Below are 24,513 nucleotides of genomic sequence, written 5' to 3'. Positions count from 1 at the left end.
GATTGTGCCATTGCACTCCAGCCTGGGCGACAAGAGTGAAACTGTCTCAAAAATAAATAAATAAAAAGCATGAAGCAATGTTTTCACACTATAATTTTATAAATTGTGAAGAAAGTAATTCCTAAGACATGGGAGGGTTCTCAGTTATCCCAGTTTTTGTGTTTTGTGATGTCACTGGTAAAAAGAGGAGTCATTTCTCTCAGTGTCATGGCTAGCATTTCATTGAGCTCTACAGGGTTCCTCCTCCCTGTTTTGATGTTTAAATAAATAATATGTACTTTTTTCTCACTGCTTTATTTTATGGTGTTTAGGAGACCTACTTTTTTTTTTTTTTTGTGACGGAGTCTCACTCTTTTGCCCAGGCTGGAGTGCAGTGGCACTATCTCAGCTCACTGCAAGCTCCACCTCCCACATTCACGCCATTCTCCTGCCTCAGGCTCCCAAGTAGCTGGGACTACAGGCGCCCGCCACCACGCCCAGCTAAGTTTTTTGTATTTTTAGTAGAGACGGGGTTTCACCGTGTTAGTCAGGATGGTCTCGATCTCCTGACCTCATGATCCACCCGCCTTGGCCTCCCAAAGTGCTGGGATTACAGGCATGAGCCACTACATCTGGCCCTACTTTTTTTTTTAACACGATTCTCCTATAAGATTATTAGGTCTGGTTGGGCATGTGTGAGTGACTTCTGGGATGTGCTGGACAAGAAGCTTGTGGGTGAGTGTGCTTTCAGTGACAAGGTCTGGCTGTGTTAGGTTGTAGACACTCCTGGGATCCTGGACCACCCTCTGGAGGATAGGAACACCATCGAGATGCAGGCCATCACTGCCCTGGCCCACCTCCGTGCTGCGGTCCTGTACGTGATGGATTTGTCTGAGCAGTGTGGGCATGGGCTGAGGGAGCAGCTGGAGCTCTTCCAGAACATCAGACCTCTCTTCATCAACAAGGTGTGTGTGGTCACTCATGTTTTGCTTCATATCCTGCAGTATGAGAATAATGATTTCATTATTTTTCTTCCTTGCCTAGCCTCTCATAGTTGTAGCCAACAAATGTGATGTGAAGAGAATAGCTGAACTTTCTGAAGATGATCAGGTAAATCACGTTAATATTTTGAATATTTCTTACTTACCAATTCTGAATTCTCATCTCAGACAACCAAAGTTTAGATGAAGGAATTTTAGCAATACTAGTCCACAATTGTATTTTATAGTTGAGATAATATCCTCAGTGGTTTAGTGAGATGACATAATAAAAACGTAGTTATTGGCAAACTAAAACTAAAACATAGGTTTCTGGATTCCTACTTTGTTCTTGAGTGTGTAGAACTATCTGTATTTGATGGGCTGAACTTTTGGAAAATGTGATTACTTAGGAGAGAACTGTTGGAGAAGGGTACTCACAGGTGTTAATTCATAAAACAGGTTCTGTGATTAAATGAGTTTGGAAACGAATGATTGAGTGAAGGAGAAGGAGGATCTTGGAATTTGGGGCTTTCTGGATCTATGAGTGAGACGTGCCTGCTAGCTTTCTCCAAGAGGCAGGCAGTATTGGTGGACATAATTTTTCAAACTAATTGAATCCTACAACCCTTTTTTTTTTTTTTTTTTTTTTTGAGACGGAGTCTGGCTCTGTTGCCCAGGCTGAAGTGCAGTGGCGTGATCTTGGCTCACTGCAAGCTCCGCCTCCCGGGTTCTCCTGCCTCAGCCTCCTGAGTAGCTGGGACTACAGGTGCCCGCCACCACGCCTGGCTAATTTTTTGTATTTTTAGTAGAGACGGGGTTTCACCGTGTTAGCCAGGATGGTCTTGATCTCCGGACCTCGTGATCCACCTGCCTTGGCCTCCCAAAGTGCTGGGATTACAGGCGTGAGCCACTGCGCCTGGTCCTACAACCCTTTTTAATAGGCGTCCTTCATGATAAATGCTTTTAGAAGCATGCATTGGTAGAGTGGCTTTCAAATTGTGGTCCTGGACCAGCCATGTCAGCATCACCTTCTTAATTTCTTCCTTAATTTCCTCATTGACCCATTGGTCATTCTGGGACATGTTTATAATTCCCATGGGTTTCTTTTTTTACAGCTTTGAAAGTTTCTCTGGGTATTGATTTCTAGTTTTATTCCATTGTGGTCTGAAAAGATACTTGACGTGATTTTAATTTTTTTTTTTTTTTTTTTTTTTTTTTTTTTTTTTTTTGAGACCGAGTCTCGCTCTGTCACCCAGGCTGGAGTGCTGTGGCCGGATCTCAGCTCACTGCAAGCTCCGCCTCCCGGGTTCACGCCATTCTCCTGCCTCAGCCTCCCGAGTAGCTGGGACTACAGGCGCCCGCCACCTCACCCGGCTAGTTTTTTTGTATTTTTTAGTAGAGACAGGGTTTCACCGTGTTAGCCAGGATGGTCTCGATCTCCTGACCTCGTGATCCGCCCGTCTCGGCCTCCCAAAGTGCTGGGATTACAGGCTTGAGCCACCGCGCCCGGCCTTTTTTTTTTTTTTTTTTTTTTTTTTGAGACTGAGTCTGGCTCTGTCGCCCAGGCCGGAGTGCAGTGGCCAGATCTCAGCTCACTGCAAGCTCCGCCTCCCGGGTTTACGCCATTCTCCTGCCTCAGCCTCCGGAGTAGCTGGGACCACAGGCGCCCGCCACCTCGCCCGGCTAGTTTTTTGTATTTTTTAGTAGAGACGGGGTTTCACCGTGTTAGCCAGGATGGTCTCGATCTCCTGACCTTGTGATCCGCCCGTCTCAGCCTCCCAAAGTGCTGGGATTACAGGCTTGAGCCACCGTGCCCGGCTGATTTTAATTTTTAAAAATTGATGAGATTTGTTTTTTGGCCTAACATATGGTCTATCCTGGAGAATGTTCCATGGACTGAGGAGAAGAATGTGTATCATGCAGCGGTTGGATGACATGTTCAGTAGATGTTTGGTCTACAGTGCACTTTTTTTTGTTCTTTGAGATGGAGTCTTCCTATGTCGCCCAGGCTGGAGTGCAGTGGCATGATCTCGGCTCAAGGCAGCCTCTGCCTCCCAGGTTCAAGTGATTCTCCTGCCTCAGCCTCCCAAGTAGCTGGGATTATAGGCATGTGCCACCACACCCAGCTAATTTCTTGTATTTTTAGTACAGACAGGATTTCACCATGTTGGCCAGATTGGTCTCAAACTTCTGACCTTAAGTGATCTGCCCGCCTTGGCCTCCCAAAGTGTTGGGATTTCAGGTGTGAGCCACGGCGCGTGGCCTACAGTGCACTTTAAATCCAATATTTGTTGATTCTTTTTTGCCTAGGATCTGTCTAATGTTGAGAGCCTGATGTTGATGTCCCCAAGTATTATTGGCCCCTTTATTATTATATAATGATCTTCTTGTCTCTTTTTTTTTTTTTTTTTTTTTGAGACGGAGTCTCGCTCTGTCACCCAGGCTGGAGTGCAGTGGCTGGATCTCAGCTCACTGCAAGCTCCGCCTCCCGGGTTCACGCCATTCTCCTGCCTCAGCCTCCCGAGTAGCTGGGACTACAGGCGCCTGCCACCTCGCCCGGCTAAGTTTTTTTTTGTATTTTTAGTAGAGACGGGGTTTCACTGTGTTAGCCAGGATGGTCTCGATCTCCTGACCTCGTGATCCGCCCGTCTCGGCCTCCCAAAGTGCTGGGATTACAGGCTTGAGCCACCTCGCCCGGCCTTCTTGTCTCTTTTTACTGTTTTTGATAGGAGTGTTGCTTTTGGTTTCCATCTGTATAGAATATCTTTTTGTATCTCCTCGTTTTCAGTCTATGTGTGTCTTTACAGGTTAAGTGAATTTCTTGGATACTTTTTCATGTTTTCGTGATAGTGATTATCGTCTTCACTTCCAGATGTAGGACTTTCTTAAGTATTTCTTGTAAGGCTGGTCTTCTAGTGATGAATTCTCTCAGTTTTTGCTTTTCTCGGAAAGAATTTATTTCTCCCTTATTTCTGAAGGATAGCTTTGCTGGATGTAGTATAGTTGGCTGGCAGTCTTCTTTTTTTTTTTCCAACACACTGAATATATATCACCCCATTCTCTCCTGGCGTGCAAAGTTTCTGCAAGGAAATCCGCTGTTAGTCTAATGGGGATTTTCTTATATGTGACTTGAAGCTTTTCTCTAGCTGTTTTTAGAATTTCCTTTGTATTTGACATTTGACAGTTTGACTATAATGTGGCTTGGGGAAGACCTTTCTGGGCTGACTCTATTTGGGAATCTTTGAACTTCCTGGTTTTAGATATCCGTACCTCTCCCCAGTCTTGGAAAGTTTTCAGCTATCTCATTACATAGGTTATTAAGCCTTTTCCCTTCTCCTTCTTGAACTCCCATAATACCAGCGTGTATTCTCTTAATGTTTTCCTGTAAATCTTGTAGGCTTCTTTCATTCTTTTTCATTCTTACTGCTTTTTTTTTCTCTGACTAGGTAGTTTCAAATGACAGAGATTTTTCTTCTGCTTCATCCAGTTTGCTGTTAAAACTGTCTATTGTATTCTCTCATCTATTGAATTCTTCAGCTATAGGATTTCTCTTTGGCTCTTTTTTATAATTTCTGTCTCAATTTAATTTCTTGTTCATATCATGAAATTGTTTTCCTGATTTTGTTGAATTGTCTATCTGTATTTTCTTGTTTCTCATTGAGTTTCCTTCAAAAAAAATTATTTTGAATTCTCTTTCTGGCAACTCATGGTTTCCTTTTCATTAGAGTCTGTTCCTAGAGAGTTAATATTCCTTTCATGATTTCTTATTTCCTTGCTTTTTCATGTTTCTTGTGTCCCTTCATTGATGTCTCTGTATCTGGTAGAACAATGGCCTCTTTTATACTTTCTTCTAGATTGGCTTTCGTGGAGAAAGACTTTCACCTCACTTGGGTTTTAAGGTGCCATTTGGGAAGGGAACCATGACTTTCTGGATAGGAGCAGTGATATTGTTTCTGTACAGCTTCCTCACCTCCATGAAATGTTGGCAATAACTGGGTGGCTCAGTGGCCTCAGCTCTGGAAGTTTGTGCCAGCAGTGGTGTACGTTTTTAATGTCCTTGGTGTCAAGGGCTTTTGGGGTCCTGCTATTCTTGTTTTTCCCACAATAGGGGACTTATCTGAAGGGATCTTTCTGGGTGTCAGGTCTGAGATGGTCTACAAGCAGCTGCTATGGTGCTGGGTTCCAGCTACAGGTACTCAGAGTAGCTGTGGGACTGGGGTCCTAGCCTTAGGGTCTTGTGTGCCTATCATGGTATCTGGCCTTGGGGTGCAGATTTGCTCTCTGTGGTGGATCTGTGATCCTGAAGCACTCCTAGTAGCTTAGGCCCACAGGGCCAGGTTGTAGCTGTGACTCCACCCATGGGGTCAGGGCACAGTCCTGGCCTGACTCCAAGGAAGAAGTACTCTGGAGGTTTGAGCCTGGGAAGCAGGGTAGAGCTGCACTTCAGAAACCTGAGCCAGTAGGGAGGGCTTAGTGTCAGCTTGAGGGGATGAGGCACTGTGTAGTGGTAACTCTGGACCCTGGGATGGTGGGGCCCGGCAGTATCCCAGACCCTGTGATGCTGAGCAAGGTGGCAGCAAGGACCCCAGAATGGACCAGTCCAGCTGTCATTTGGGCTCTGGAGGACAGGGAGGAGGACAGCAGTGACTCTGTTTCCTGGAAAGAGTGGTGACTCTGCAGCTCCAGGGAGCAGGTGCTGGAGCTGTTTGCCTGGTGGGGCAGGTGCCTCAGCTCAGCCCCTGCCCTGTTTCCCTGGGACATGGAGTACAATGTCAGCTCCTCCCCATGGTGCATGGCTGATCAGCTTGGGCCTGAGGGTTGTGACTCTTCTGGGTGGCCCAGGCACTGTTTCCTTGGGATACAAGGTATCTCTTCAGTGTAGGTGCTGGGATATGTGACCATTCTGGGCATTTCCCAGGAGGCAGCGCACTGCTTCAGCTCAGGCAGCAGGGAGACAAGGGTGCCCGGAGAGGCCACAGTGCTATTTACCAGGAGGCAGGGTACCGTTGGGTGCTGGGGCAAGGGCCAGGAGAGGGGCTCCACCTCCACCAAGCCCTGCTGGGAAGGGTGTAGCAGCTGCTCGCAGCTGGCTTGGGGATGTTGGGCCACCAGGTTTGGGTAGTTTGGAGGCAGTTTAGCCTCAGGGATGAAGGGGAGCTGTGACCACTTTCCCCCAAGCAAGACGTACTGCAGCTGTAGTTCCAGTCCCAAGATGACGGAGTATAGCCACCCCATGGGCCCAACAGACGGGGCCCAGTGTCAGCTCCTTCTGTGTGGGAGCTCAGCTGCGAGGACGCCAGGGGACTCTAGTGGTGAGGGCTGTGGGTGTCCAGAGTGGTGGTGGGAGCTGCTGCCATCCTCTTGCTTACCCCTCGCTGTAGGGAGAACCTCCTCCTGGGACCCATTGCATCCCAGCTGTGGGGGGATTGCTGGCAGCCCAGCGTTTTTTTTTTTTGTTTGGTTGGTTTGTTTGTTTTAAGATGGAGTCTCACTCTGTCGCCCAGGCTGGAGTGCAGTGGCTCGATCTCGGCTCACTGCAAGCTCTGCCTCTGGGGTTCACGCCATTCTCCTGCCTCAACCTCCCGAGTAGCTGAGACTACAGGCGCCCACCACCACGCCTGGCTAATTTTTTATATTTTTGGTAGAGACGGGATTTCACCATGTTAGCCAGGACGGTGTCTATCTCCTGACCTCATGATCCGCCTGCCTTGGCCTCCCAAAGGCTGGGATTACAGGCTTGAGCCACCGTGCCTGGCCCCCAGTGTTTTCTTTGGGCTGTATTTCATCGTTTTTCTACTCACCAGGGTGTGCCTGTCACTCCTGTGATGCCCTCTGGAGCTCCCCCTCAGTTATTAACACGTAGTTGTTCGTTACTCTGATTGCCTTTGTTGTAGGGGACAGTTGTGAAGGGCTACGAGTCAGCCATCTTGTTGATGTCATTTGTATTTTCTTGATCATAGAAGAATATGAAGAAAATAACTGTTTTTAGGATATGTCTGTTTTTTAAGACTTTGAAACAGCCACAGATGTTGAACAGTTCACATTTGCAACCTCCATTTGCAGAACTGTACAGTTTGTTCCATAGGGAACTGGAAATAAATAATACATCTCTCATTTTTTCTTTGTATTCCCAGAAAATATTTACAGATTTGCAGACTGAAGGATTCCCTGTAATAGAGACCAGCACCCTGACTGAGGAAGGTGTTATTAAAGTTAAAACAGAGGTCAGTGCTGCCTTAAGTCAGGTATCAGTCTTTTTACTATCTCTTGTTTGATTCAAGTCAGTCATGGGGAGAAAATAGTTTTCTTTCTAGACATTATTACACGTGGAGCCCTCGCAGTAGCGAGGCGGGTGGCGTGCGAGAGCGAGGCGTGAAGACAGACCCCTCTAAGACCCACTTTCCCTGCGCCCAGTGGACAGTGGGGTTTGAGGGGATGCTTTGCTGTTGTCACCCCAAACAACTTTACCCTAAAGCAGCTGTTGTCTCTGGCCTTCTAATATTTCAGTAGCAAGTACAGTGAAAATTATTTTTATGGAACCTGTTCAGACGTAGAAGGGAGAAAAGTCTGAAAAGCACAACAGCTTTTGCAGGAGGCAGTCCGCTGCTGGATTTCACGTGCTGTCCTAATTACTTTCTACTTCATGTTGTTTTTATCTCAAAGAAAAGGACACTCCTGGCCGGGTGCGGTGGCTCGTGCCTGTAATCCCAGCACTTTGGGAGGCCGAGGCGGGCGGATCACCCGAGGTCGGGAGTTCGAGACCAGCCTGGCCAGCGTGGTGAAACCCCGTCTCTCCTAAAAATACAAAATTAGCCGGGCATAGTGGCGCATGCCTGTAATCTCAGCTACTCGGGAGGCTGAGGCAGGAGAACAGCTTGAACCCGGGAGGCAGAGGTTGCGGTGAGCCGAGATCGCACCACTGCACTCCAGCCTGGGCAACAAGAGCAAGACTCTGTCTCAAAAAAAAAGAAGGTGCCGGGCGCGGTGGCTCACGCCTGTAATCCCAGCACTTTGGGAGGCCGAGGCGGGCGGATCACAAGGTCAGGAGATCGAGACCACGGTGAAACCCCATCTCTACTAAAAATACAAAAAAAAAAAATTAGCCGGGCGCGGTTGTGGGCGCCTGTAGTCCCAGCTACTCGGGAGGCTGAGGCAGGAGAATGGCGTAAACCCAGGAGGCGGAGCTTGCAGTGAGCCGAGATCGCGCCACTGCACTCCAGCCTGGGCGACAGAGCGAGACTCCGTCTCAAAAAAAAAAAAAAAAAGAAGGTGCTCCTGATGCCGTGGTCGCACTCAGGAATTTAAAAAGAAGGCGCTCCTGATGCCGTGGTCGCACCCAGGGATTTAAAAAGAAGGCGCTCCTGATGCCGTGGTGGCACCCAGGGATTTGTTGCTCGGGTTAGAGTCCTGAGGGGCAACATTGCCTCCAGTTTGTGAAGGGCAGTTGGAGGGCGCCCTGCGCCTGTGCACGGGGTCACTGTGGTGGGAGTGAGGCCCAGGCACTGAAGATGCATCTTCCCTCAGGGCCGCTTCCGCCTGGGCCTCAGAGGGTGTGGCCCCTACATGTTAGTTACCTTGAGGGAAAAGTCTCAGTGGCTCTGATCTGTGGCTTCTCCTGGAATCTGCAGCCGGAGGCTGCTGGAGGATGTGTTTGTGACTGTGCCTTCTTTTTTACATTATTAGGCTTGCGACAGGCTTTTGGCTCATCGAGTGGAAACCAAAATGAAGGGAAATAAAGTGAATGAGGTGCTGAATAGACTGCACCTGGCTGTCCCAACCAGGAGGGACGATAAGGTAAGGCGGCTCCTGGGACTGCCGTGGGCTCTGCGCTGTCAGCAGGTGCCGTCCATGTGCCTTTTCCAGAAGCCTCAGATCCAGCTTTACACACTCGCAGGTGGATATCGTGGGTGGGCCTCAGTTTCACCTCCTTGTGTACAGTGAAGGATCAAGAAGGTGAAGAAAGTGCAAAGCGCCACATGGCGCCCGTTTCTCACTGCATGACACGGTCGTCGTTTATCCTTCCAGAAATGTGTCTGATATAGAAGATTAATTTCACTGCATGACACGGCCGCCGTTTATCCTTCCAGAAATGTGTCTGACATAGAAGATTAATTTTTAAAAAGTTCTTTAAACACAGATGGAAATCTGTTTCATTCTTTAATTTTTCATTTTTTTGGCCGGGGAGGTGGCTCACGCCTGTAATCCCAGCACTTTGGGAGGCCAAGGTGGGAGGATCACTGAAGCCCAGGAGTTCAAGACCAGCCTGGGCAACGTAATGGGACCCTGTCTCTATAAAAAAGTAAAATAAAATAAATTTTCATTGTTTTGTCCATTGTGGATGGGCACACGTCGTTATGCTGTGTCTTCATGTTTTACTGCAAATGTGTCCACACTTCACAGTGTGGTGTGGACAGCATTCCAGTCCCACAGACGCCTTCCTGGTGTGTGCTCCACTGACACCGGAGGCTGTGTCCTTCCCTCTGTTTGTGTCCTTGATGTGGTCGGGCGCTCACTCTGTCAGTCTTGTGGTGTAAAGATGGTTTTATTGTTGTGTGTTTCTGTAATGATGGGTGCGGTTGAGCTTGTCTGTCTGCTTATTGGCCTTTTCAGAGTTCTTTAGGCTGTTTATGTTTTTCTCACTGATTGGTTGTTTTTATATTACAAAGGTTGGATTCTTGTTAGATACACTGTAAATTTTTTTTTCTCTTTTTGTCACTTGCCTTTTTAACCTCAAATATGCTGTACATTTTTAAACTAGTAAAATATATTAATATTTTATTTCTGGCTCTTTGGGTTTGCATTGTACATAGAAAGGCTTACCGTTCGTTCCAAAGTCATTTTAAAAGTATATTTTCTTGCTGGGTGCAGTGGCTTACATCTGTAATCCCAGCACTCTGGGAGGCCGAGGCAGGTGGATCACCTGAGGTCAAGAGTTCGAGACCAGCCTGGCCATCATGGTGAAACCCCATCTCTGCTAAAAATACAAAAATTAGTCAGGCATGCACCTGTAATTCTAGCTACTCAGGAGGCTGAGGCGGGAGAATTGCTTGAACCCGGGAGGCGGAGGTTGCAGTGAGCCGAGATCACTCCATTGCACTCCAGCCTGGGAGACGAGTGAAACTCTGTCTAAAAAAAAAAAAAAAAAATTTATCTTTTATCCTTGCATTAAAAATTAGCTTTTTTAGATAGTCTTCACCATGTCTTGAGTTGGTTCTGTTGTGAGGGTGGAGGTTGCACTCCGTTCCAAGTGGTCGGCATTTCTGACCTGAGTATTGGAAATTTTGTCTTTCCCTTGAATTCTTATATGCGCTTGAGTTTATGTCTAAATTTCTTTCATTTGTTGATCCAGTGTTATTTCTTACCACTTTCTTCTTCCGTAATTTTTCACGATAATCATGATTTCTGTTTTTCCTGGATAAACTTTGGAATCACTGTGTGGAGTCCTCCTGGTCTCTGCGCAAAGTGACCCCGAAACCCTGTCCTTGCCCCTAAAATAATCTGTTGGTTTTAACTGGTCTGGGTATGGTTTTCCGTACCCCTTACACATAGGGAATTTGTTTCTACCTTTTCGGCTTTGTAAGTTTCTCATTCAGCAGGCATTTCACATAAATACTTTTTGTGGTGTCTTCTCAGGAGAGGCCCATTTCACATAAATACTTTTTGTGGTGTCTTCTCAGGAGAGGCCTCCTTTCATCCCTGATGGAGTGGTGGCTCGCAGGAAGAGGATGGAAATTGAGGAGCCCAAGAAGAAGAGGGTATGCGGCCGGAGCTCTTGCCCAGTGTTCTCATTGGGGGAGGCAGGCTGTGTGTGCATGTCGCGGGGGCCTGGGGCATCGAACAGGAGGTGCGGGTGCCCAGGCACCGGCCCCATCAGGCTGCGGACACAGCAGTGAGTCCCCCTGCAGAAGCCCCTCTCATGGAGCTCTTTGGCTTGAGGGAAGATGGCCATGAATACAATGCATGAGTAGGATGGACAGTCCACAGACGGCCAGAAACAGCCTTCCTACCAGAACCCAAAGGTGGGCCCCACAGGCACTGAAATAAGAAACAGCCTTCCTACCAGAAATGGAAGGGGAATCCCACTGATACTGAGGGGATTGGAGAAAAGATTGTTTCGAGTGACAAGGGGCAGAGCATTTCTGGATCTGAACGGCAAAAGGAAGCTGATGATAATTTCTCTTTCCATTGCAGGAACGAGATCTTGAGCTGGAAATGGGAGATGATTATATTTTGGATCTTCAGAGTAAGGGCCAGAGTGGGATCATTATTATAAAATGCCAGTTGAACGTGAAGTATTTCAGAAAAGGGGGGAAAGACTTTAATGAGTAAAAGCGTTTCAGCCTATTTGTCAGTTTCAAGATTAAAAGTTGCATCCTGAGGGCCAGGTGTGGTGGCTCACGCCTGCAATCACAACACTGGATTGCTTGTGCCCAGGAGTTTGAGACCAGCCTAGGCAACATGGCAGAACCCTGTCTCTACAAAAAATACAAAGATTAGCTGAGTGTGGTGACATGTGCCTGTAGTCCCAGCTACACGGGAGGCTGAGATGAGAGGATCACTTGACCCTGAGAGGTCGAGGCTGTAGTGAGCAGAAATTGCACCACTGCCCTCCAGCCTGGATGACAGAGCGAGAGACTGTCTCAAAAAAAAAGTTGCATACTGATAGCACTCAGTGGGAGTTCTTCTGTTGTTTCCTGTTGTTTTGGGACGGTGGGGTGACTTTTGCAGCTTTCTCCGTGTGTGGGTGTTGAGTGAGGGTGATGTGGGAGTTGTTTCCTGTTGTTTTGGGGCGGTGGGGTGGTTTTTGTAGCTTTCTCTGCGTGTGGGTGTTGAGTGAGGGTGATGTGGGAGTTGTTTCCTGTTGTTTTGGGATGGTGGGGTGACTTTTGCAGCTTTCTCCGTGTGTGGGTGTTAAGTGAGGGTGATGTGGGAGTTGTTTCCTGTTGTTTTGGGGCGGTGGGGTGGTTTTTGTAGCTTTCTCTGCGTGTGGGTGTTGAGTGAGGCTGATGCTGTTGGTGCTGCTGCACGTGGAATTGCATGTCGTGCTCTCTTCTGCGGTGGAGTTGCTGACTTGCCGTCAGTCACAACTCATTTTGCGCACGTAGTACTTGAAGATATTAAAAACTGCTGTAAATGTAACCACCGTTTTTTTAACTTTAGAGTATTGGGATTTAATGAATTCGTCTGAAAAACATGATAAGATACCAGAAATCTGGGAAGGCCATAATATAGCTGATTATATTGATCCAGCCATCATGAAGGTTCGTGTCACTTTTTAAATTGTGGATTGTTTTCCTTTTTGTCATAATATTACTGCTGGAAGATAGCAGCACAGCTTCTGGGCCTGTCCCCTTGATCCTGACTCTGCCCCCTGCACCTCTTCCCCACCCCGAGACTCTGGCAGGGATGGGCTCTGCTCTGCTGGGCCCTATTCCTTGGGAGCTCTCCTCTGTCACATCTTTTTCCTGCCTCAATCCCCTCCCTACATGCTTTTTCTTAGCATATAAATGTCCACAAGTTTTACTCATCCTTTTAAAAAACGAAAACATACTTAAACCGTGTCCTCCATTGGTTGTTATCCTGCCTTCCCAGTTGAGCTGTGTGAAACATGCTTTATATAATACTTGCCCTCTGCATGTCCCACGTTTCTACTCCTTGGTTCCCACAGGCCCTCCATAATTGAATTTGCATTTTCAGTCTCATGGTCTCTGTGCTTCCTGTGCATCTCAGGAAGGGGGCAGCATCTCAATTTCATTGATGCTGGAGGAGTGGCCTCAGGGCATCTGCTCTCGCCACTGCTGGGGCCCCCGTCCAGCCCATGCCTTCACTGTCCCTGCAGTGGCCGCCTGCCTTCCCAGCCTCTTCCCCTCTGCAGTCCGCGCTGCTGGGCATGAGAAGCCTTGAGACTCCCCTCCTCCGACACAGCTGTGCCCGTGCCATCCGCTTCCACGAGGCCTGGCCCCCCAGCCTCACCCTCTGCACTCCTGGCCAGAGTCTCACGCAGGCACGTCTGCCTGTTGGGCTCCTGACTGGGTTGCTTCATTAGGGTGTGATAAACAAGCATGTATTTTAGTTTTCATTTTTGTCTTATTTGTATCCAGTGATGTTGTATTTGGGGTGACATTAGAACGGATACATGGGATGTGGCACAAGTTCAGTTTCTCAGGACTGAGTTCCTTTTGTGTGTCTGCTGGGAGCATTGGAAGTGAAGGAGGCAGTCTCTGCACATTTTTAGCCTTGGAATTTAATTGTTTTACAAAAGGGAAACGGTGCACAGCGGTTCCTGACTTGCTGGCAGCTGGCGTTCACGTGGTCTCCATTTTCTTCACAGAACCCTCCCTGTGAGGTAAATGGCACGTAGGCAGGGCCCAGGTGGGGCCGGACCAGGGCAATCGCTCTGTCTTTCGAGGCAGGGAAACATAGCTCATATATACACACTGCCACACTCACTGACTTAGGGGTTTTCTCACTGTTAATTTTGTTTAATTACAACTCTATTTTTAAAGAAATTGGAAGAATTAGAAAAAGAAGAAGAGCTGAGAACAGCTGCTGGAGAGTATGACAGTGAATCTGAGAGTGAAGATGAGGAGATGCTGGAAATCCGACAGCTGGCAAATCAGATTAGAGAGAAAAAGAAGTTGAAAATTCTGGAGTCCAAAGAAAAGAATACACAGGGACCCAGGATGCCGCGAACTGCTAAGAAGGCAAGTTTGTGTCTTTCCAAAGAGGTGTGATCTCGTTTTTGCAGATTGGATTCCTGTGTGATCATTGCTGAATAACAACTTTCCACCCATTCATGGCCATAAGATTGCACATTCTTGTTTTATTGGTTTATGGATTTGCAAGATTGCTCACGTCCTGATCTTTCATATTCTTTACTGTGTCCTTTCTTGGTGATTTTCAGCTTCGAGTTTGGCACTATTCTAGATCCAGTCTTTTTGCAGTTGTACAGATTAAAACTGTAACTTAAGATTCACAGACATTTAAGGCTATCAGTTAACATTTTCCTGTCCTTTTCTCTCTCTCTCTTTTTTGCGGGGTTGGAGATGGAGTCTTGCTCTGTTGCCCAGGCTGGAGGGCAATGGCATAAGCTCTCACTGCAGCCTCCACCTCCCAGGTTCAAGCAATTCTCCTGCCTCAACCTTCTGAGTAGCTGGGATTACAGGCACCTGCCACTACACCCGGCTGACTTTTGTATTTTTAGTAGAGATGAGTTTCACCATGTTGGCCAGGCTGGTCTCGAACTCCTGACCTCAAGTGATCTGCCTGCCTTGGCCTCCCAAAGTGCTGAGATTACAGGCATGAGCCACCACGCCCGGCTGGTTTTCTTGTTGTTTAATTTCTTTTTTTTTTTTTTTTTGAGACGGAGTCTTGCTCTGCCGCCCAGGCTGGAGTGCAGTGGCCCGATCTCAGCTCACTGCAAGCTCCGCCTCCTGGGTTCACGCCATTCTCCTGCCTCAGCCTCCCGAGTAGCTGGGACTACAGACGCCCGCCACCACGCCCGGCTAGTTTTTTGTATTTTTTAGTAGAGACAGGGTTTCACCGTATTAGCCAGGATGGTCTCGATCTCCTGACCTCGTGATCTGCCCGTCTCGGCCTCCCAAAGTGCTGGGATTACAGGCTTGAGCCACCGCGCCCGGCCTTGTTGTTTAATTTCTGCATTAAATCTGGACTCTTTAGCAATTTACAGAAACCTGTTTAATTTCTGCATTAAATCTGGACTCTTTAGCAATTTACAGAAACCTACAAAAGGCAATTTATTGGCTCTGTGGTGGGATGGGGGGAAAAGAAAGCCCACATGCAGGGTGGTTAACATGTCACCAGAGAAGTCACTTGACATTCAGGATGCCTCTCAATGGGTCTTCCTGTTTGAACACACAGTTTTCATATGGTGGCAAGTGACTCGTTATGGCGGAGTTGGACAGTTTTTTACTTTTCCGGGAGGGGCTCAGCCATCTCTGGGAGGAGAGAGGTTGGCGCACTGCCTTTGCCTTAGGCTGCCTCGCTAACCTCAGCTTTAGTGTCTCACCTCCGATGGAGACGGTCACTCTCCCCCGTGTGGTGGAGAAGAGCGGACAGACATAGAGGACAGTCTCCCGCCGTGTGGTGGTGAAGAGCAGACAGACGTAGAGGGGACTCTCCCCTCCGTGTGGTGGTGAAGAGCAGACAGACCTAGAGGACACTCTCCCCCGTGTGGTGGTGAAGAGCAGACAGACGTAGAGGGGACACTCCCCCCCGTGTGGTGGAGAAGAGCGGACAGACATAGAGGACAGTCTCCCGCCGTGTGGTGGTGAAGAGCAGACAGACGTAGAGGGGACTCTCCCCTCCGTGTGGTGGTGAAGAGTGGACAGACGTAGAGGACACTCTCCCCACCGTGTTGTGGTGAAGAGCAGACAGATGTAGAGGGGACACTCCCCCCCATGTGGTGGTGAAGAGCAGACAGACGTAGAGGGGACACTCTCCCCCATGTGGTGGTGAGGAGTGGACAGACGTAGAGGACACTCTCCGCCGTGTGGTGGTGAAGAGCAGACAGACGTAGAGGGGACTCTCCCCGCCGTGTGGTGGTGAAGAGTGGACAGACGTAGAGGGGACACTCCCCCCCATGTGGTGGTGAGGAGTGGACAGACGTAGAGGACACTCTCCCCCGTGTGGTGGTGAAGAGTGGACAGACGTAGAGGACACTCTCCCCCGTGTGGTGGTGAAGAGTGGACAGACATAGAGGACACTCCCCGCCGTGTGGTGGTGAAGAGTGGACAGACGTAGAGGACACTCTCCCCCGTGTGGTGGTGAAGAGCAGACAGACGTAGAGGATACCTGATGCTTCCCATGGCAATTGCTCCGTAAATGTTAGTTTCCGTGGGATTTAATTGAGCTTTCCAAAAACATGAAAGCAAGGCTCAGTAAAAATTGCAACTTCTAAAATAAGTATAATTGTTGCAAAATATATATACATATATATTGTCTTTAAGTTTTTTTCAGCATTTCATCAAACTAATTTAAAGCAAATATTTCTTTTTTTCCTTTTCAGGTTCAGAGGACAGTTTTGGAGAAGGAGATGCGCAGTCTTGGTGTTGACATGGACGATAAAGACGACGTGAGTGTGGGGGCGGTTCATGTGTTTATGTGGCTGGATACACCTTTTTAATAAAGAAAACCGGCCGGATGCGGTGGCTCATGCCTGTAATCCAGGCACTTTGGGAGGCCAAGGCGCGCTGGAAGATCATGAGGTCAGGGGTTCGAGACCAGCCTAGTCAACATGGTGAAACCTAGTCTGTACTGAAAAAAAGTACAAAACATTAGCCGGGCGTGGTGGTGCATGCCGGTAATCCCAGCTACTCAGGAGGCTGAGGCAGGAGAATTGCTTGAACCCGGAAAGCAGAGAGGTTTCAGTGAGCTGCGATCACGCCACTCTACTCCAGGCTGGGTGACAGAGTGAGACTCCATCTCAGAAAAAGAGAAAAGGAAGGAAGGAAAAAGGGAAGGAAAGGGAGAAAACAAACCAGGGTTTTGGAAAGCCGTGGGAAATGACAGCAAAAGAAATGAGAGCTTCCAGTTTTCGTCTTTTGAGATTTTCTGGCCCTGGGGCTGGGTTGAGGATTCCCTGACCCTGGGTCTGGGCTGAAGTGGTGGGTTGAGGCTGCACTCCAGCCTGGGCGACAGAGCAAGACTATCTCAAAAAAAAAATAAAAAGCTTCACAGCCCGCAGGAGGCAGCTCTCTGCGTATCCAGGGTGTGTCCACAGCAGCACCAGGCCGCGCGGTGACGTGCCCAGGGTGTGGCTGCAGACCCCGTCCTCTAGATGTCAGTCTGCAGTTTCTGTCTGACGGTTTCTGTCTGATGGTTGTCCCTTTGTGTTCATATCAGTAACCCCCAAAACGGGACGATGAGGGACAGAGCATTATTTATGTCTGAAATACAAATTGTGACGCTATACTCTAATAATCACTTTTAAATGAGAGTTCTAAGTTTCTGTAAGTGGAGTTAAAATCAGCTTTCTTACATAAAGCAGCTTCTGTTAAGCGAATAAGAATATTTGACCAACAATTAATGTGAAATTGTTACTAATGTGAACTTGAGATGGTGTCACTAATATGAAAATATGTATTTTCAAGATCTTTAGCCCATGTGGTAATGGTTCAAACACTCTTCTCCTCCCCTCTTGCTGGAGTGACCTCATGCCTGTTGCTGAGCCCGTGAGCGGGGCCGGGGTCCTGAGCGCTGAGCCCGGGAGCGGGGCCGGGGTCCTGAGAGCTCAGCGTTGCTTTCCCTGCTTTGCAGGCCCACTACGCAGTCCAGGCAAGAAGATCCCGGAGCGTCACTAGGAAAAGAAAGCGGGAAGACTCCGCTCCCCCATCCTCTGTGGCCCGGAGTCGGAGCTGCTCTCGAACTCCACGTGACGTTTCTGGTCTTAGGGATGTCAAGGTCAGTCTCTGTGTTGTGTAATGTGATAAAATGACAGCCTCTGTTGTTTATTGCACAGGGTTCAGGGCAAACACCAGCAGTTGCCATTTGCAGGAGCTATGGCAGGGGTTGTGTGCACTGCCTGCCCTTGTTTTGTGGCATCCTTTAGAGGAGAGCATGGGCCAGGGTACAAGTGGACGCCCCTGGACAGCTGCCCCGGATGGACCCCTCCGTGGCACTTTCCTTTTGCGGAGGGTGGCCAGAGCATGGTCTGACAGCACCGGCAGTCTGGGCTCAGGCCCCGCTGTCTGAAGAGGGCCAGGAAGTGGCCACTGCTGAGCACCAGGAGACCTCAAGTCCCAGGAAGCCCCCCGTGGGAGGAACAGCCAGAGGGAACTCCTGGGTCGATTGGCAGGTGATCCTGCTCATCCTTAGGTTGCAGAATTGTTCCCCCCAGGTGGAGAGCTTGAGTCACATTTAGTTCATTTGTAATGTCTTTTGGCAAAGACACTTTAGATGTACAGTCTCTCTTGGTGAAATGTCCTTTTATTAAACACAACAACTTTCAGTTTCAACATTGTGGCAATGGAGATGCAGGAGAAAGTCTGTGTGTAAACTGCAGTCTCCTTCATGGAAGCCCGAGCTTCACTCCTCTGTGCCGTTGCCATCTTGAAACCTGGCTGTTAATATTGGCATTACCACTTGTCAGTCAGACCTGAGCAAAACAGGTTCACGGGCCTGAGTCCTTAGGTTGTATAAGAGGGAGTTAAAACAGATGTGTTCTGACCTTCTAGGTCTAAAATGTAGCTAGTCCTGGGTGTAAAGCTTGTCCTAGGTATGATTTTCATCCAGTCTTTATGCAAAAATATTCATTGAGTTCCTGCAGATACCGTGCTGGGCTTAAGAGAAAAGAGATGTAGGCCGGGCGCGGTGGCTCAAGCCTGTAATCCCAGCACTTTGGGAGGCCGAGGCGGGCGGATCACAAGGTCAGGAGATCGAGACCATCCTGGCTAACATGGTGAAACCCCGTCTCTACTAAAAATACAAAAAAACTAGCTGGGCGAGTTGGCGGGCGCCTGTAGTCCCAGCTACTCGGGAGGCTGAGGCAGGAGAATGGCGTAAACCCGGGAGGCGGAGCTTGCAGTGAGCTGAGATCCGGCCACTGCACTCCAGCCTGGGCGACAGAGCGAGACTCCGTCTCAAAAAAAAAAAAAAAGAAAAAAGAAAAGAGATGTTACAGGGTCTCTTCACTGAACAGACTGGAGCCATTAAAACGGATTGTTACCCAGTAGTTCAAATTCAGAATGGTAAATTGGTTTTAAGCCATGAACATACTTCATCTTTTCTCCTCCTTTTAGATGGTGAAGAAAGCCAAGACTCTGATGAAGAATGCCCAGAAGAAGATGAACCGGCTGGGGAAGAAAGGGGAGGCAGACAGACACGTGTTCGATACGAAGCCTAAGCACTTGCTCTCTGGGAAGAGGAAAGCTGGCAAAAAGGACAGGAGATAGTATCCGTTTGATTGTGGCTTGGCTAGACTGTTGCTCTTTATTTCCTGGCTTGGCACAGTGTGGTTTCATGAAATTGGAGTTCAGTATAAACTGAAAAAGACAAAATAAGTAAAGCACTTGTTGCTTTGCCGAAAACTATGGTTAACCCTATATAGATGTGGGAAATTTTTGTCACTGCATAATATTACAAATATTTTGAGTAGACAATATTTCTACATTTAATAGAGTATCAGTTGCTTCAGATTTTCAGAACTGGTAAGATTTACTGGTGTAACTGGGTTGTTCTTGATGGAGAAAAACCTTATTTTCTTTTGTAAGAGTTTGGGAGCAAACATGTTTATGAATGTGTCGGAATCCGTGCTTAAAATACCCTCCTAAATTATTTTCTACTCTTATTGTACAGTGTCTCATTGTAATCTGTCTTCAATTATTTTATCCAAAATAAACTTCCAGAAGAAAGTAGTTTTAGGCCGGGCGCGGTGGCTCAAGCCTGTAATCCCAGCACTTTGGGAGGCCGAGATGGGCAGATCACGAGGTCAGGAGATCGAGACCATCCTGGCTAACCCGGTGAAACCCCGTCTCTACTAAAAAAATACAAAAAACTAGCCGGGCGAGATGGCGGGCGCCTGTAGTCCCAGCTACTCGGGAGGCTGAGGCAGGAGAATGGCGTAAACCCGGGAGGCGGAGCTTGCAGTGAGCTGAGATCCGGCCACTGCACTCCGGCCTGGGCCACAGAGCGAGACTCCGTCTCAAAAAAAAAAAAAAGAAAGTTGTTTTGATTTACTTAGCCATGTTTTGGTTCAGTTATAGTCACTATTGATTTGACCAAATAAAAAGGCAAAAAACATATGACATTTCTATTTTGTTTTAAAGCAAAAATACTTTTGGGGGAGTAAAGTGTTGCTGGAGGCATTAGGCAATTAAATATGGGCATTCTCCTATTTCTGTGGCCTGTCCCTGAAGTATATATGTTCAGTAAAACACAGAAACACCCCCAATACCATCTCAGAAGCACCTGCCGGGGAGCGTTGGGATGAAGAGCTGTGGGGTCGGAGGGACTCGCCCAGGGGTCCGTGTGCTCCTGGAGCCCTGAGGACACACAGGGATCCGAGAGCCACCACAGATCAGTTATCAAGTCGCAATCAACATTATAGCTGAGGAAAGGATTTTAGTTGGTCACACTTTTGGATTACATGTGGCAATTTTCAAAATTTACCAGGTCTGGGCCAGGCACAGTGGCTCAGGCCTGTAGTCCCAGCACTTTGGGAGGCCAAGGTGGGCAGATCATGAGGTCAGGAGTTGGAGAGCAGCCTGGCCAACTTGGTGAAACACCATCTCTACTAAAAATAGAAATATTAGCCGTGCGTGGTGATGGGCGTCTGTAATCCCAGCTGCTCGGAAGGCTAAGGCAGGAGAATCACTTGAGCCCAGGAGGTGGAGGTTGCAGTGAGCCGAGATCGTGCCATTGCACTCCTGCCTATGTGACACAGCAAGACTCCGTGTCAAAAAAAAAATTTACCAGGTCTGGTTTTTGAAATTCTTTCTCTGTATTAAACACCAAAACCTAATATGTAGTTACTTTGTGTTCAACAACAACAGTATGTTTTAAAGCAAGTATGTCTTTATTTGTAAGCATGTTACTGAAATGTAATCAAACGAACAGAAGTGGATAAACGTCGAGTCACTTGGCTGAGACCATACACATCTTCTGTACTGCTCGTATTAGGAATGTAATATCTGTAAGTCTAAATTCATTTGAAAGGTGAACTTAAATGCACATCACCAAGGCTTAAGATGCAAAATTGAATGTGTCTTTTTTAAAAAATGCAACCTTGTGTTGCACTTGGAAATAAGTGATTTAGAAAGAAACAGATGGAGCAGAGACCCCTCCTGACTTTGGAGGCTCGGATAAAGCTGTGGGGAGGCAGCCTCACGGTCCAGCCATGCTAGTCCGCCTGCGTCAGAACTCTCAAGCTCTCCCCAAGACTTTCAGGATCAGCTGCTGTTCATTGACCAAGTGCTTATAAAATGGAAACTGGAACAAGGGAAACGTTAAATTTCCTCCGTGCCACCAGGCAGATGAGAAATATAGAAATAAAGGAAAGGGAAAATGAAGACATGACAAAGTTGATGAAAAGGAAATGAGTGATTTATAGCTGGTGGGCAATCACATGCCCCTTTCACCCTGTGTTGGGTGTGGTGTTGCCTCGATGGTGTGTCTGCCTGCACTGAGAGCATTCCACACAGCTGACTCGACCTCCCTGCCTCACACTGTGTGTGAAGCTCCACAGACTGGGTCACATCATCCAGGTGAGGCCACCACCGGTACAGAAACTTCTCGGCAATGGTTCTTAGCCAGGGGGTGACTTTGACTTCGCCCCTGGCCCCCTCTCCAGGAGTTCCCGCAGCTCCTCCTGGGACAGGTAGAGGATGCTTTTCTTTTCACTGGGATCTAGGTTCACGGTGACATTTTTCCTCACAAGCAGAAGGTAACAAATGTCATGCTGTCCCCAAATTCTGTCTGATTTTGCCTTGTGGTGATAGATTGTCATGAACACAATGTCCTCTGGAGAAATCTGACAGAAATTGGTGCAGTGTTAACAACACACATGTAAAACAGAATTTACAGAAAAATAGAGAAAATAAACACGTTGTTTTCCTCAAAGAAAATGAACACTTTCTTTTGGTAATTGATAACTTCCAAAACCTCAATTTTAGCTAAGTAAATTTTTGTGGACTCAAGTCTGAATGATAAACTGGCTTTGGTTTCTTGGTTCCAGTAAACCTGTCTGTGTAAAGAACTAACCCTGTCACACACACATCCTCAACAGAAAATCCCATAGAAACCGGCCAGCACTGTCAGGAGAACATCCGTCCTCTCTTAAAGATGTTCTTGAATGGATGAATTTAACACATGCCCACAGGATCCTGGACATTCTTTCTAGTGGACACTTCAATTTCCTCTTTGGTGTGTGGCCAACAGATTCCTGCATAGTCTCAACCCTGCCTGGGACACACAAAGACTCACACTGCCCCATCTACAGCTACATTCACGTTCCCATCCACAGCCCATTCACAGCCCCATCCACAGCCCCATCCTTCATCCTCACGGTGCTTCATGAGGCCAGCAGCACAGATCCAGCCTGGACTTTGTTCAGCTTCTGCCCACTGCCAACCTGGACTCCCGTGACTGGGTGCTGTGTGTACCTGCTCCCCAGGAATTCCCAGCTCTGCTTGCAGATGCCTCTGGGCCGCCCGCCTCACTCCGATGGCATCGTTTTCTTCCAGTTCTGCTGGGTTGTATAATGGGTGGCTACAACGGGAGTTGGTAAAATACCCTGGAAAAAAATGCATGGGAATATCCCTCTTTATTCCTGAAAAGTGAATGTATTAAATACAAATGCAGACACTTCAGGTAAAACCATCATCTGTCATCAGCAGATGACGGCCTGGCAGGGGAGGAGTGGGTTTGTCACGGGCTCTCAGAGCAGCATCCGCCTCCAGCCTCCACGGCCGTGGGCTTGGTGAGGGTCTTCCACATGACCCCCTGGCAGGGCTGGCCCTGACTGCTCCTACGGCCCTTCCTGCAGATGTGCACACACATGTCCCGTGGCACTATCCCAGTATGTCTTGGGAGAGGGACTGGTTCCCACTCCGTTTTGTACCCACAGAGGACCTGAGATGCCATGGGATGGCAGGAGGAGGTGGTGGGGCTGCGGGGTGGGTGGCTGCAGTAGCTGGGCTGAGGAAGCTGGGCTGCACTTGGAAGGTGGTGATGAGTGAGCATGGTTTCATTGGAAGACTCTGCTGGAATACCTTTGACCAAGTTTTCTTACTGAAAGATTCTACCTAATTTACTCAAGTAACAGCAATGGTGCTATGACGGGAGGTCACACTCTCCTCAGTAAATCTCTGCTCCCTGTCGTTCCTCAGACCCTCAGTGCTTCCTTGGGTCACTCTGCAGGAGTTTGTCTAAAGCCGAATCCACTCTTCCAAGTACAAGAACTGGCACTCCCACCTGCCCCTATGTATCCTGGAGGCAACTAACACCTGAAAGGAAATCTTAGCTCCAGGGGCTTTATTGCAAACTGTTGACTCTGTGCTACAGTTGAGCCTCTTAACTTTGCAGCGCCTGAATTTTTCTGCAACAAACTGCCTTCAGTTCCATCAAGGAGCCAGTGGGTACAATTTGACCAGCAAACATGGTGGTGGATTTCAGAAAGGGCAGGATCAACCCACTGCGGATCCGAGGAAGAACTAAGGGAGGACAAAACCTCCTCAGACACAGCTGGCCATGCTTAGCCCTTCGCTTTAATGGGTCAGGCAAGGTCTGGTTTTGAAAATTTGAGGACAGCATAGGCCAAGACACTTTAAATGACCACAATTGACATAAATGCTGTTCCCCTCTAAAAAGAAATTTTTAAAGTTGTAATTTTAAGAAGTACAAGATAATTAAAACTCTAAGACCTGTAAGATAACAATTTTTATTATTACCTAGTTAATTTTATGCTAAATGCTATTTATTTTAATCCCCCTAAATCCTTAGGTTGATAAATTCCTCTGCATTTAAGTAACTTGGCATTGCAAAGAAACAACAAAACAAAAAAACCCAGAAACTCATATAGTTTCTTAATTTTTTTTTTTTTTGAGATGCAGTGTCACTCTGTCGCCTAGGTGGGAGTGCAGTGGCGCAATCTCGGCTCACTGCAACCTCTGCCTCCCAGGTTCAAGCAATTCTGCCTCAGCCTCCTGAGTAGCTGGGACTGCAGGCGTCTGCCAGCACACCCAGCTAGTTTTTTATGTATTTTTAGTAGAGACGGGGTTTCACCGTGTTAGCCAGGATGGTCTCGATCTCCTGACCTCGTGATCCGCCGGCCTCGGCCTCCCAAAGTGCTGGGATTACAGGCGTGAGCCACCGCGCCCCACCTAACATTAGCATTTTAATGTATGATTAAGGTGATATTTAAAATAGCTAGAAAAAGATAAATTATTTGAGAATCGATGATATAAGTGGTTAGTTTTTAGAAAGAAAGTTACATCATTTTCTCTAATGTCATATTAGAGACATCTATGTGAATTTAAGATTTAATTTTTAAAAATGAAAGCATAAAAGTACTAGAAATATATATGGATGAATAATTACATGATATTCTGTAAAGAAAAATCTTTACAGGCAAGACACCAAGTCGGAACTCTAAACACACAAAAAATTGTAGATTTAAATACCTTAAAATAATCCTTCTGTATGTCAGCAAAGCCTTGATAAAAGAAAAATAAAAATTATAAAATGTTTTTTTATATTGATAAAATATTACAGATAAAGACAATACCCTTAAGAGTTCTAATTTTATAATTAAAACCATGTAATTATTTATATAAGATCATCAATGTACAACTCAAAAATGAGGCAGACTGTTGTGTAAAGATGTCACCATTTGATATTTAAATCCACTCAAGATGGATTTGACTTGTATCTGTTTGATTGTTGTTATGAAAGATGTTGGTGTACATGGGCTAGAGTTTCTTCAGTTTTAATTTAAATTTGGCTGGGCATGGTGGCTCACTCCTGTAATCTCAGCATTTTGGGAGGCTGATGTGGGCAGATTACTTGAGGTCAGGAGTTCCAGACCAGCCTGGCCAAC

At 47.4% G+C, this 24,513-nt stretch overlaps 2 protein-coding genes and 1 pseudogene across 6 annotated transcripts in view; 1 reads left to right on the top strand and 2 right to left on the bottom strand.

Annotated features, from left to right (window-relative positions):
* The window catches only part of LOC105490812 (GTP binding protein 4), a 30,530-nt gene extending 10,812 nt beyond the window's left edge, over positions 1-19,718 (top strand). For 3 of the 4 annotated variants that reach the window (XM_011756717.3, XM_011756719.2, XM_011756720.2), the window contains 11 exons: positions 753-944; positions 1,024-1,089; positions 7,094-7,183; positions 8,643-8,753; positions 10,637-10,714; positions 11,151-11,202; positions 12,120-12,220; positions 13,466-13,663; positions 15,988-16,053; positions 17,238-17,381; positions 18,719-19,718. In XM_011756717.3, the coding sequence (XP_011755019.1) occupies positions 753-944; positions 1,024-1,089; positions 7,094-7,183; positions 8,643-8,753; positions 10,637-10,714; positions 11,151-11,202; positions 12,120-12,220; positions 13,466-13,663; positions 15,988-16,053; positions 17,238-17,381; positions 18,719-18,871 (1,251 nt within the window). In that variant the 3' untranslated portion in view covers positions 18,872-19,718. The remainder of the gene's footprint in view (positions 1-752; positions 945-1,023; positions 1,090-7,093; positions 7,184-8,642; positions 8,754-10,636; positions 10,715-11,150; positions 11,203-12,119; positions 12,221-13,465; positions 13,664-15,987; positions 16,054-17,237; positions 17,382-18,718) is intronic. The other variant, XM_011756718.3, reaches the window with a different exon arrangement.
* Positions 19,719-19,764: 46 nt separating this feature from the next.
* Positions 19,765-24,513, bottom strand: part of LOC105490809 (isopentenyl-diphosphate delta-isomerase 2-like) — an 11,557-nt pseudogene continuing 6,808 nt past the window's right edge.
* LOC105490810 (isopentenyl-diphosphate delta isomerase 1) overlaps positions 22,111-24,513 on the bottom strand; it is a 27,913-nt gene continuing 25,510 nt past the window's right edge. For both annotated transcript variants that reach the window (XR_011608402.1, XR_011608404.1), the window contains exons 7-8: positions 24,098-24,129; positions 22,111-22,209 (exon numbers count right to left, since the gene is read on the bottom strand). The gene's annotated coding sequence lies outside the window, so the exon portion shown is untranslated. The remainder of the gene's footprint in view (positions 22,210-24,097; positions 24,130-24,513) is intronic.

Source organism: Macaca nemestrina, chromosome 9 (assembly GCF_043159975.1).
Source record: "Macaca nemestrina isolate mMacNem1 chromosome 9, mMacNem.hap1, whole genome shotgun sequence".
Taxonomy (NCBI): Eukaryota; Metazoa; Chordata; class Mammalia; order Primates; family Cercopithecidae; genus Macaca; species Macaca nemestrina.
The sequence above is the reverse complement of the archived record's forward strand: the minus strand, read 5'-3'. Positions and strand labels throughout refer to the sequence as shown.